Source organism: Oxyura jamaicensis, chromosome 1 (assembly GCF_011077185.1).
Source record: "Oxyura jamaicensis isolate SHBP4307 breed ruddy duck chromosome 1, BPBGC_Ojam_1.0, whole genome shotgun sequence".
NCBI classification, from domain to species: Eukaryota; Metazoa; Chordata; class Aves; order Anseriformes; family Anatidae; genus Oxyura; species Oxyura jamaicensis.
The window spans coordinates 24,222,853-24,236,535 of NC_048893.1; the positions used below are offsets into that span (position 1 = coordinate 24,222,853).

At 38.9% G+C, this 13,683-nt stretch overlaps 1 protein-coding gene across 4 annotated transcripts in view; it reads right to left on the reverse strand.

Annotated features, from left to right (window-relative positions):
• The window catches only part of CPED1 (cadherin like and PC-esterase domain containing 1), a 156,210-nt gene that overhangs the window by 101,574 nt on the left and 40,953 nt on the right, over positions 1-13,683 (reverse strand). For 3 of the 4 annotated variants that reach the window (XM_035332793.1, XM_035332803.1, XM_035332814.1), the window contains 2 exons: positions 3,503-3,659; positions 1,786-1,954 (listed from right to left, as the gene is read on the reverse strand). In XM_035332793.1, the coding sequence (XP_035188684.1) occupies positions 1,786-1,954; positions 3,503-3,659 (326 nt within the window). Of the gene's footprint in view, positions 1-1,785; positions 1,955-3,502; positions 3,660-6,640; positions 6,889-13,683 lie in introns of those variants that run through there. The other variant, XM_035332824.1, reaches the window with a different exon arrangement.

Genomic DNA, 13,683 nt, shown 5'->3' on the forward strand with positions numbered 1-13,683 from the left:
CAATAGTGTTGTCTGGCCATTAAGTAAATTCTCAGTGTTTCACTTCTCCTGGAGACTTCCAGGCTCTTTATAGGGCATGCTGCTTAAGCTGAGAGACAGATTATACACCCTGTTTTCCATCATTCTGTTGATTTGCATTTAACTTTCTTCATCATTATAAATGTGCTCTGTGTGGTGCCTACTTTTTGTGTATTTCTTGCCATTTTGACAAGTCTGCCTAAAGCTGTGGAAGACGTAACACCACAGCAGTAGTAACCAGATTGGAACTACTGTTGACATGCTGTTGCTTCTATCTATCATTTTTATTGCTTCTTCAGCTGCCAAAGTACTCTGTAAATGATGGCTGACACCCCTTTCAGCAGACTTCCCTCAGCTGGAGCCATTTTACAGAGCCCTATCACAATCACTAATGACTATTAGCCTTTAAAGTAGTGCCTACTTCAGATACAGTAGTAATGCTTCTCGACACTGTGGTGTTTTAATACAGAAAATTATACTGAATTCTAAGGTTTGAAAGTGGGTGACCTTTGGTAGTCTTCCTAAACCCACACAGACAAATTGCAAAATAATTTATCTCCATGTGTTTCCACAGCTTCTGAAGAGTGAAATGAAGGTAAGTAGGTTTATTTCACCTAATTTTGGCCATCTAGAATTTGGCATGTTCCTTAAGGCAGTAACAGCAGAACAGGAAGGAGGCAGACATTTCTAGCAGAAGTATATATATATATATATATAAACCATATCATTCCAAAAATAGTGTCTAAATTGAGTGGGATGTTTTATACTTTAGAGATGCCTGTTTCTCCAATAGCTAGAATTAGATAATGAAGTTAAACTAGGCATTTAACTTCCAGAGAACTAAAATTGTAAAACATACCAAATGGTTAGCATCATCAAGAGTCCTGGGAGTGATACCACAACATTCACACTGATTCAAATATGAGACTTGCTCCTACCCCAAGAGAGTTACATAGGCAAAGTGCACCCATCCTCTGATGGCTGCTGCAGGAGTTGAGCTATGTCACTTCATAAAAATCACTGCTACTTTGAGAACTTGTTCCTTGAAAAAGAAAAGAGCAGCTACAGAACTACATTTCCTTCACAAAGAGCTGCCGTGTTGCAAGGACAGTTCCTTGCTGAAAGAATGGAATGGAAAGATACCTTTGGAAATCCATAGGACTGCTGAGCAAACTAGACATGGAGACCTGAGGTGGTCTCTCCAGGCACTTGGACATGTCCAGAGTTAATCAAAGTAAGACACGTGTGAAACATCCTTCTTTATAAAACCTCGAGACCATGGGGAGCCACCCTCTGCACAGTATTCTTCCTTCCCCTTATTTGGAAATGCCCTGACCCTCATCCATTCTGTTTTACTGCACCTAAAAAAGAAATCTAAACAAACCATTTTAAATATTTACTTTCCTATTTTTACAGCGCTGTCAATATACAGGCAAAAGATGTTACTGAATCAGAGCACGCCTGCAGCTGTGCTTTAGAGAAAATTCCAACCTTGCAACTGCTACCCAATGCCACCAATAAAAAATGGCTTTGAAGCAAGGAAATCCCAGGTCCCTTCACAATTCCCACTGCACAGGCCAACTCTCCCCTTCGTCATGAACCAAACCCCCCTTTTTCTGAGAAATGAAAGCTGTACCTGAGGAGAACATTCACCATCAGTTCAGGATTGCAAATAAAGAAAGGGGGAAAGAGAGCATGCATATTACCTGTTTTTATGTCTCTACTGTACGTAAAAGTGTGCAAAAACTAAGAAATAAAACGTTTTACCTTTACAGAAAAGTGCTTCTTCTTGGGTGGATGCCAGATTGTGGCGGTTGAATGAATGAATGCCCGCAAAGGTGTTAAGGATGTGACTAGCACATATGCTTTTATGATGACAGAAATGTCTTGAGCTTTAAAGAAGTCCTTGTGGTCTGGTGAGGCTGAGACCTGATTCCTGTGAAGTAATAACAACACAGAGAATTAATGAAGAGCTTTTGCATCTCTTTTAGAAGCAAAATGAGCTATAGAATAATAATTTAAAAAAAAATGTAGGGGAGAAAATATCCTTTTAACCCAAGGTTAGGTAACACAGTAGATGAAACCAAGCAGGATGGAATCAAGCTTTTTATCAAGTCTTTTTTTTTTTTTTTTTTTTTTTCAGTGTTTAATCTTTATTTCCATTAGTACTAATTAACTGTGTTAGGAGGGAGTTATGGTTGAGTGTACTTATGGGCAAATGCATGGGCATGTGAGTAGGGGTGTTGTGGCCATGTTGTAATTGTTTGTTGCAAAAGCTGTTAGTACTAACCCAGGACATTCAGAGTGAAGGTAAAAACATTAAGAAATGTTTATGCAGCTTAAATAACAGAAGTGCATAGTAAAGCTACCCAAATCTAACAATTATTTCTAGTGAAGTCTGAAAAAAATATGGAAAGACTACACTATCATAAGCACTTTCTTCTGTGTAATACAAGACCACAAATATGTGGTAATGCATGCTTGTACTAAGGAAAGACATGAACTATGATTCCAAATATTATGAGAAACTGTAACACCTAGGAATAGCCCATAATAAATCAGCTAATCATAAAAGTGCAAGTTAATTTAGTTCAGGAAGTGACATGGCTCTCTAGATAGTGGGACACAACTCCCATAGTCTGCACAAAAAGAGCCAGCATAGAAACAGTGAAGAAACAAACAAAACTGGGGAAAAAAATCTGTTCTCTAAAAGCTCATTACATGGGGAAACGAACGACACTTGGGAATATTCACAAAATTGGTTATTAATCTTTGTGTTAAAATCTCTGAATATCAATCTACCTCACAGTAAATGCAATGAGAGGATGAGTATACAAATTATGTGTGTCTAAGACTGTGATTAGTGGTAAAAGAGGGACCTCACACTCTTCTCCCATTTCTGTGTAATCTTTGGCAAGACATGGCCTCACCAGGCCTCAGTTTTGCCATCACTTAAAGAGAATCTACTAGTATCTATGCTAAACAGACCTTTTTCTTCCCCTTGCAGAACGGTAGGGCCCCTGACCACAGAATTTGTGTGATACTGAAATATAGGAAACAGCATTTGGAAAGCTAGTTCTCAAGTATTTCTTAGTTCTTTTCTTAATTGAAGTCTCTTTGCAAAGGACTATATATGTATCTGTAGTAGGGGTAAGGCAGGAATGAGGACAGGAAACATCTCAGACACTGTGAGACCTAAACATTCAAGGGTGTCTCTGGATCTGTATTTATCTGTCTAGGAGTCTAAATGCCCTCAACATAAGGGCTTAGTTGTTCTTCACACACAAAACATGTACAAGCTTTGCTATTACAGATTAAAAAAAAATCAAAAAAAAAAAATCATGCAAGTATACAGAAAAAGATGTAATACATCTAAGTGCTCTATCTGCTGTGGTTTCCATTCTCACTACATTGTGCATCCCTGACTCCCAACTAAATGCATTATGAAACACACAGTTTCTGGGGAAAGGTTTGATTAGCTTACAGCTGTGCACTATTAGCCTGGCTCCACAAGTGCCGTAGAGGGGCAGCGTGTGTCCTGCCATTGCTTTTGCCGCCATGGGTGACGTTGCTTGCAATGCTGGTCCTTGACAGCCCACTCTGACTGGAGCACTCTGGGATGGCAACTGGGAGCTGCAGGTCTAAAAAAGTACCAAGGGAAGGAGAAAGAAAGTCAGCAGACCACGGAAAACAGCGCTCATCTCCTGATGTTAAGGAAAAAATGTGTAAAACAGAAGCAGTACAAAGGAGCTGCAAGAATTGACCCAAAATATAAAATAGAAAATGCTTAGACTATAACCTATTCAGAACTGCTAGCAGAGAGATTTATATCCACTGAGCACCCCTTTCCAGCTGCAAGCTCTGGCCCACTTTATATGTGAGTACGAGTGCTGCATAAAAAAAACAAACATACCTTTCCTCCTTTCCTCCTCTAAATAGAAATCCTTTACTTCTAAATATAGAATACCAAAACTTATGTTTCTCACACAACCCTAATTAAAATTAATGTGGATAAGAAATGTGTTTGACAAAGGACCAAGGGACTTTGCCACTGTAATCACACAATTCAGTAAATAACAGCATATCCCTGTTTCTAGATTGACAGTTTAAGGCTACATTTGTAGTTACTGAAATATATGGGAGGTTTAGCTCTGCAATTGAATGCAGTGAGAGCAGGACTGATGTACCAGAGCCCTCAAGATTACTGAGGCATGTGAATATTAATAGTAATCAAAATATTGTGATGTGATAGCAGTCAATGGGTGGTATGTATTTAGTGTTCCTACTGTGCTTATAAAAAGGCATAGAGCTCTTATGTCATTATTTCATGCAGAGTGGTTTTCATTAACACTAACACACCTCAGTTTTAGACGTTTCAAATTCTTAAGTAATAGTCAGGGAAAAGTCAAGCTGTTCACATTATTCCCAAACCTCATCCCTTCTATTTTTTAATGACATACTGCATTGTGCTAATGTTATGAAGTTATTTGTATAGCTTTTCTTTTAATGCATGTGCTCTCCACTTCAGTACACGAAATGAAAAACAAAATTGAAGCTGTATTTCTGGTGATGGGCTGTGAGCAGCCATTCAAGGAAAAGAACTATCCTTTTTCATACTGTTCCTGTTAAAATTACATTGTGATTGTCTATGTTTATCAGCTGTTCATCAGATCAGCTCAGTCCAGCCTTTCAAGCTCATCTGGGATCTAAAATTAATCTTGTCCTTTGCCTTACATGCACCATTTAGCAGGAGCAAAGGCTTTACTAATCAAAACCAGTCAGTTATTAATACAGCACCACATGTTCAGATTATACTCTCACTGGCATCTTTGCGTTGTGTTATGCATTATAACTGATTTGGACTTTGTAAGTGCCTACCTGTTTGCTGATAGTAGAGAGACAAGACAGACTACTGTCTGCTTGCCTGTGCAGAGATAACAGGAATAAGTCAGTAAACTCCACTCCCATTAAGACATTTATTTAGCAGACTTGCTTCTATATATGCACAGGGAGCAGACCAGCTAGATCAAGTGTTATTTTTTCCATATCCATTCTGTAAAGAACCACTGGCATTTCACTATGGCAATTTCCACCTACAGGTAACATACAGAGACAATGGCATTCCACCTTGGCAATTTTCGATGGTCCCCCTGAACCTATTCCTATTCATCTTTTAATTACCTTACTGAAGTGTCTATACTAGCAAAGCAGTATTATTGGGCTTTTTCTTTAGGCAATGAAGAGAGAGAAAGAGACCAGTCCTCAGAGAATTAGGAGAAATACTGGTTCTGAACTGGTGTCTGAAAGGATCTGCTTTTTTATTGACTATGCAAGAAAACTAAACCAACTAAACTAAGTACAAATAATTCTCAGAGTATAAAGTTTGATCATACAGTTTTCACGTTCAAGCAAAACCAAAATTACAAAAATTCATACAGGCCATCCACAATACATGGTTGACTTCACAGATCTTTTTCTGATTCATCCTTACATTGGTAAAAAGGAAAGACACAGCTTCTCGAGGAGCCAAGCCCTGTTCCCCTCTATCCATGAAACCAAAGCACATCCATCAGGAACAGCCTAACACAGTTAGACTCTGGAGCTGAAACCTCATGGCCTAGGTCTTCAATCAGCAAGACAATGGTCTGTCGACCAAAAGCAGTATCAAACTTAAACAAAACCCAGTTAAGTGTACAGCAATCCAAGCTACCCCCTGGTTAATGCTGCCTTGGGAGGCAGAAAAGACGCAGATTGTCCTACCGTGACAGCTACAGCATGCAACTGAAAGGAGGCAGAACTGTGGTTCCAGACCAAGCTTGTATATAACATAAACACATTAAGCCATAGGTATGTAAAACAATTAACAGAACCACAGAAGGGACAAGAACAACAGCTCTTAAATCATCTGAAAACCAAATTTTGTCAAAGATGCACATTTTTCAGCAATCATTTTAGTTAAAATGACCATGATGTTGAGAAAGAACAATTTTTGAAGTAGAATTTTCTTATTTAAAAGAAAGCCAATATTTCACTGAAAATAACAAGGCAGCAGAAAAGGGTTGTTTAACAGAAAGTAGAGACCATCTTTTCCTTATTAAAATACAGTTTTAATTGTGTTGCTAGGGCAACAAGTAACCGATATGGTATTAACTCACAAAGCTGAGTTTGAAAATAATGAGATGACATTTGTACTTTACCCCTTTTAAATGTACCCCTTATAAATCAGAAATTTAGCTGTTTAGGGGAAATACAAAAGAATACTTTGACATTATTCACTAACCAGTGAACCATTTACTGTAGCAGAATAAAAAAAAATGTGTAGAGACAGATGAAAAAAAAAAAAAAAAAAAAAAAAAAGAGAGAGAGAAGTGTCCTAAAATTCTCAAACCACTGGAGAGAAGCTCCTTAGTGATGCCATAAGTCATTGTAAAATGCCTTGACATAAGAAAAAAAAATGGAAACCTACCATCTCTCAAAAAAGAGAAGGTTAAACAAATTCAGGGCACTGGTTATTATATTTGGGATCTAAAAAGGGGACAATGTTCCTAAATTATTCCCCATATAGACCATCTTGTTTGTATGGTGCTTTATGCACCCCTATTGGGTTTCTGTTAGCACCCACCTGGGAGGGAGCCCATTACAAAGTCACTGGAAGAAGAAAGGGAAATGAGACTGTCACAAGGCACTTGTTCCTTTGAGATGACATGCAGTTTGCACACCACCAGGCAGAGCTAATGAGAGAGTGACAGTCCCTTACTTTGGTAAATCTACTCCTTGTAATCAATGGATACAATTATCATAATAATAAAGAGACGTCAGTAGCATTGAACACTCAGCTGCATCAGTTCTCATGGCAACTCTTCACCTACTGTTGCACTCAGAAGCAGTAACAGTGTTTATCAGAGCTGTAAATTTGTTAATCAACATCATCATCAATGAAAATTAGCTTGCAGTGCCTTTACTGTTTGTTGTAATTGACATGTTCTTCCATCTTGAAATCACTCTCCAAGCTGTTTGTTAATTAACCAGTCCTTTCAAAGTATGTAAATAACAGCAACATTTTAAATAACAATAACATTTCATAGTAGAAGAAGTGAGAGAGGCTCAGCAGTTGATGTGTCAGTCAGCTTGGGAAACCAAGTTAGAAATAAAACAAGTCCCAACACTGTAGTTCCCCCATACAGATTACACTCCCTTTTTCAAAAATCCTAATCTTAGTATGCATAATTTTTGTAGCACAGCCCTTTAAGATCAAAATGGGTGAAAATGTATACTAGAAAAGAACATTTTTCCTTTTTAAGGTGGCTATGCAGTATTTAAAAGGCTATGCAATCCATTGATCCAGTATAAAGCAAAGGACCTAAGGCCTGATACCTACTTTCACTTTGGAAAAAAAAAAAAAAATCCTCATTGAAATTCTGGTTTGAAGAAGTCTTCTTATGCTGACGTCTCTGAAATAGTACTATTGAAAACACCAACAAACAGCACCACTTTCCAAGTCTCAACCTTAGAAATTTCTTCTCTGTCTGCCTGTGGTGGTCTCTGCAGTGTCATTTTGATGGGTAAGAAAGCCACTGCACATTCTCAGATGAATTCACACATTAGCCCTCTAACCACAGCAGTGGGTAAAACACAGATCTGCATTGCAGGAACAGCTGGGCAGCATATGAGAACAAGAGGTATAAGATCCACCAAAGCAAGTCAACACCTCTAGATCAAAAAAATTAAGTGCCCTTTTGTCACGTGAACTGGTGGCAGATTTCATTCTGTCAGCTGCGATCTCTCGAAGTACCAGAGTCAAACAGATCAGATGACAGCAGCAGCAGCTCCACTGGTATCTAATGAGGCCTTTCAAACGTTTTACACAGCTATGATTACTTGCTCCCTCTCGCCCCATCTCTGTCTCCCAAGTTATTTTCTTGCCTTTGGCTCAGATTTCTGAAGTGTAACATGAGATTCAGCCCACATGCAATAAAGAATAGCAGATTTAAGAGTTACAACATGGGGCTGAGCAAAAGGTTTATCAACAGCAAGAGGTACTTTTGGGCAAACTGAGACTTCCTGGCATATAGCCAGGTCATTGTTTACATGGCTGCAGCCACGTGGACTGACGGTAAATGGAGGGTTTAGGTCAGCTTAAACATGTGGTAGTCTGCAAGTGTAAGGAAATCAACAGGAGAAAATCCCATAGGCTGAACTAAGTGAGTACCCACTGCTTTAAATGAGTAACACATAATTGAAAGAAAAGGAAACAGAGAACAAATACAAATGTGCCCTCTTCTTTATCCTCTCCTTTTTATTATCCTTTGATGTTGTAAGGGGAGTTATGATATGGTTTCTTTATTTTTTTATTTTTTTAAAACTTTGCTTGAGATCAAAGAGGCTATATTGTACACTCTTAAAACATGGAGCAAAAAGCAGTTATGACCATTGTCTCTGTGAGGAAAAGGTCTTTTTGTTTCTAAAATGCCTATCAACAGCCAGTTCTATTAGAAAAAAAAAATAAAATAAAATAAAAATGATTGAGTGACCTTGAAAGCTCCTAGTTGAGTAAGGAAGCACAAGGCTATAGATTGAATGAAACACAACTAAGATGCTGTGCTTTGTTCTGAGTCCATCATATTGTTCGTTCTTTTCATATAGGACATTGTAAGCTCAGCACATTTAAACTTGCAGTCTTCATCCAGTTGGTTTTCTTTCAAGCAAGACAAACATCACTTCAGAACAGGAAAGTTCATTAATACTGGAGGTATATGGCAGACTTTTCATCTCAAATCTTCTGAACGTCTTCCTAGATTTTCATAGATTTTCAGACTGTCTCTAGCAGGATCTCAAATTTTCTCACACAGGAAAAAAAAGAGAAAATGATAATCATCTCACATCACTTCTCAGTAGTTTCTGATGTAGCTCAATATTCAGAAAGGACTGATAACAGGTCATTTCTGCCTGCATTACAGGCTTGCTCTCTGACCTGGCTTCTCTGTGAGAAGAACTGTGTATTGCTTCCTGTGCTGGGATCATCCATCTGCCTGACTGGTGTGGGCTTCTGGAGAAAAAAGAGCTTATTTCTGATACAGACTGCACAAATTACATTGCTTCAAACTGGTCCTCTTCTGATATTTACAACGGGGCAACTTTCCAGGCTTTGTAGGTTTGAAAGGTGTGCTAAACAGCTGCAAAGATTGCTTCACATCAGGAGATGCTTAAACAGCTTTCATAGAGTCTTAGGCAGACTCCTGAGCACATCCAGGATCAGTGAATTTTGATCAAAGCCTATTATCCAGTTCCTTGTGCTCAGTCATGTATAGCAACCTGCCCTAATCTGTGTAACCATGAAAATGGTGACCATTAAAATGGCATTTTTTCATTTTTCAGTACTGATTTCAGAGAATGGATGATTTTAGCTGAACTACAGTCCTTACATGACCTGAGGTCATTGCAGGCTTGTCACAGAAAGCAGATCTATTCCATTTAATTGCCTTCTGTTATCCATTTGACCTATCTGATTAAAAGACTCTGAAACAAAGATTAATACTTTCCTACGGCTTACACATTGCTCCTTGAGGTTGCTAAAGAAAGATAACCTTTAATGCTCAGAGTTTTATAAACTGTGCACTTAGAACAAGGTGCCTCTGAAACTCAAAGTAGGTGCTGAGCATTTGAAGGAGGCTGGGGGTAGTCCTGACCCAACTGAATTCCTGGCAAAATTTCTGTTGTTTTCACAGGAATCTGATTTCTTGCTTAAACACACTTTTGATGGATTTAACATGTGTTATAAGCTTCATTTGTGATGTGCATATTTCTGCAGGTTTGATATCTCACTCACTGACTATTGATTTGTTGATCAGGACTATTGATCCTGTCCTTAAAAGGTTTTCATATTAAAAATGCAGATATCCCTCCCTCTGTAACACAGCTAACTTCAGAATAACCCACACCAAATATTTAGAACGGAGAAACTTCAAATTATTAGTAACTTCTGGAAATTTATACAATGGCGATCTAAATATGTTTAGTATAGAAAAAGAAATAAATAAATAACAAGAAACCAGATCTAGATGGAAAGGAATTTAAACTGTGGGTTGGAATGCACTGAAATCCATGATAAAAACAACTGTAAAGTTTCAGAGTTATAAAGACAACCAAATGATAGCACATCATTTTTAAATGTCTGTATTGTTTATTTTTCCCTAATAAAAGCATCAGGAAACAGCTTCGGTTTAGATTAATCATTTACCATGTTTGTCCCTTCTCTATTTTGGCAGATGCATTGAAAAGAGTATTAAATACAATGTTTGCTTCTTCATTCCTAAAGTATCCTCACAGTTAAAAGATAAGGATTTTTCAATATCTTCCAAAAGGGCTTCTTCTCTGTGCACCCTTCATACCAGAACTTAAGTTTACAGATAAGCTGTAAAAACTTTGGAAAAGTATCTCAGCAAAAATGTTGCTTGCCTGTTGTGTGATTAGAGCCACAGTTATGATTTTGTGCTGGTAATACAGTAGAAGATAGAATAGTATATGAGTGAAAGCTAAGTAATTACATTCATTTAGCTGCAGTTCTTCTTTTCAACCTCTTCACATTTGCTCTTATTACTGAAGTCCTAGCTGAGATCTGACCTTGTAGTAAAACACAGCAATCCTGCTGCAAGTAGTTTATAATCAAACTAACTCAGAAGAGACAGATGCTGATATTGTTGGCTGTCATTGAGGCTTTAAGCAACTTCAGTAGCAAAATGGTAGTAGGCAAAACACTGTTCACAGCTTATGTGTAGCCATTTTTAGGGGCCAGCTGGCAAAAGAAATGAATCCCCCTATAAAGAAGCATGCTCCTGTCACAGAGGTGTTGAATTATTAACACAGAAAATAACTTTAATCTATAATTTTGCTCTTACAACATTGCCCCACAGGGTTTCCTGGATCCAAAGGGGTGACAGTCAGCTGCAGTGGCTGTAAGCAGAGCTCTGAAGGCTCACTGCAGCTGGCCAGCACTCGCTGCCAGCTACCGATGAGAGCCCTGGGACAGTGGCAGAGGAAGAGGAATGCAGCTCTCACCCTCAGTCTCAGTTATGTCAAACAGCAACACCATCTGTGTCAAAGAGAGTGGAAAATAAAAGCAAGTAACAACCCTGCCACTCTGTGTTGACTGCTAGCTAATGAGGAGGCCAGCATTAAAGGCGTGATGGGCTCTGTGGCTGTACACTCCCCTTGCTCCCTCCCCTCACCTCTGGGTCACCTTATCTGCTGTCCCAGAGTAAGCCAGGGACAGTTGGGACAGGCAGGGCAGATTGGCCAGGCAAGAGGGGAGGAAAGCTGACGGAGGTAAGCTCCTCGGTGAACACCAGACAGTAAACGTATCACGTAGTGAGAGCCCAGTCACACAGCTGGTCTGTCTTGGTTCACCCTCCCACCCAATTTTATTAGGGTCAATCCCAAAACCTCCTGTGTGATTAACACTGCTGGCTAGCCCCACAGGTGATCAAGGGAGGATGCAAGGCTAGTGGACACTCATAAAATCTCTGCACTAGTGACACTAATAAAAAGAAGCCCAGAAGGGAGGCATACACCAAAAGTATTACTTTAAAAAGAATCGGTGATCTGGATGGGTAGAGAAAACAACTGTGCATGGCACAGGCTGGGCCCTGAAAAAGGTGAAGCAATACAAATGCTTATGTGGAAAGACAGTCTAGTCTGGATCACTTAGGGAATGGGAAAACCATGGAGACTGTTTCAATATTCTACATGTTGCCACTGATTTCCTAGAAAAAAGCTACCAAAGACAGTATTTGATGTGCATACATCAGGATGTTTTTTCTGTGCCCTAATCTCAGGCTGGGCCACTGGGTTTTTGTTCACATTGTGGACCTCAGTCCTTCCCATCTGTCAGGTCAGAGAAGTGCCAGCAGTCAGCCAAGCCCCATCCTGACCCCACCTGCAGTGGAGTTGGAGCACCTGAAATCCCTTTGCCAGTCATTCTCCAGCCTCAGAAAGATTCCAGGTTAGGGTTGTTCATGGGAAGATTTTAGTCATGCAATCCTGAAATCCATGCAATTCATGCACTTTGTCAGTCGCTCCCATGCTGAATTTTAGGATTCTTTAACATTCTTATGCCTCATCACACTGCCATGTCTCCATCTTCCAGCAACCTCTAGTCTCTTTCCTTCTCTTACTCAATCCTATTTATCTATACACATCACATAATTATTGTCTTTTGTCTTTTTTTCTCTTCTAAATTAATTTTATTCCATTGTGTCCATAGTATTGTCTTCACATATGCTTAGAACCAATCTGAATTTTTAGACTGATGAAAAGATTTTCCATTAAAGAGATGAAGGAAAGAGACAAGCACTGAGCTGATTATTTTCTACAATTTATTTTCTTCACAGCAGCTAAGTTGATATAACAGAGATATGTGAAGGATCACTTTCTCTTAAATATAAAACCTAGCAGTTTAATAGTTGTACAGAAAAAAAACAAACAAACAAACAAACAAAAAAAAACAATGGTCTAGGAATATCAAGAGATAGAATAACATCTTAAAAAAAAATAACCTTTACCCTAGTACCCACTGCTTATCAATATCAACAGTCATACTCACAGTAAATCCAGTAATCCCTCCTCTCAGCCTTGTGCCTGATATTCTTTTCTATGACTTAGTGTGTCTTTAATTAGATCACATAATTCTTAGAGCAGCAACTTTGTGTTTTCACTTTTACAGGAAATTGCTCAGCTCCTTGGGGGGCTGACTAAATGACAAACACAGTAATAACAAACCAACTGATCCTCTTCAACAGGAATTGCAGAGAAGCCCTGTTGACTCAAACATATAAAAGTGAAAATTAGTCACTGATTTGAAAGGAAACAAACTCTCATGTGGAGGAAATACTGATGAAAGCTGTTCTTTCCTCAAATAATTTCAAAATTGAGGATGAAACAAATCCTAATATTTGGCGACTTTGCTGTTGTTGGGAAGAAAAGTCTTTCAGAGGATGCAATCGAAAGAAAGAAGTGGAAAGAACTGACTATATCACATGAATGGAAGAGAAAGGATAGTACCTGGTTCTACACAGACTTGCTTTAACTTATGCCTTTTGTCCCCTTAACCATTACACTGAAGTAAAATGACTTAGCTTCCTGATTCTAATTTCACCTGCCATAGGTGAATTTCACTCATAGTAAAATAGATGTCACACATACAGTAACACTGAAGAGGACTCATCCCTGAATTAAGACACTTGCACTTTGAGGTCTGGTCTATACAAAGATGACTCCCTCTATGCCATTCTCCGTTCCAATTCCTGACTATGGATGTTAGCATAGACTATCCAGTCAGCACAGAGCTCTTCAGCTAACCCTAAATTAATACTGTAACTAAATACTCTCTTGGACAGTGCTGACTTTAAATTGTACTTCTGTTAATTTGGGGAGCTTAGATACCAAGTGTTGGATTGGTATCTAAGTTGCCAACACATAGGCATCTATTGCCATCTATTGTTAACTGCATCAGCCTCCCTCTGCTGGTCCAGAAAGACTTCAAAAGGGTTCTGTGCCAAACCTTCCTACCCTACTGGGTGGTCTGGATTCCCCCTGGTGTCTCAAATGGCATGAGACTCCTGCAGTGAAACAGTTGCTGTAGCCACTGGGGCACATGCTGATGTGGAGACA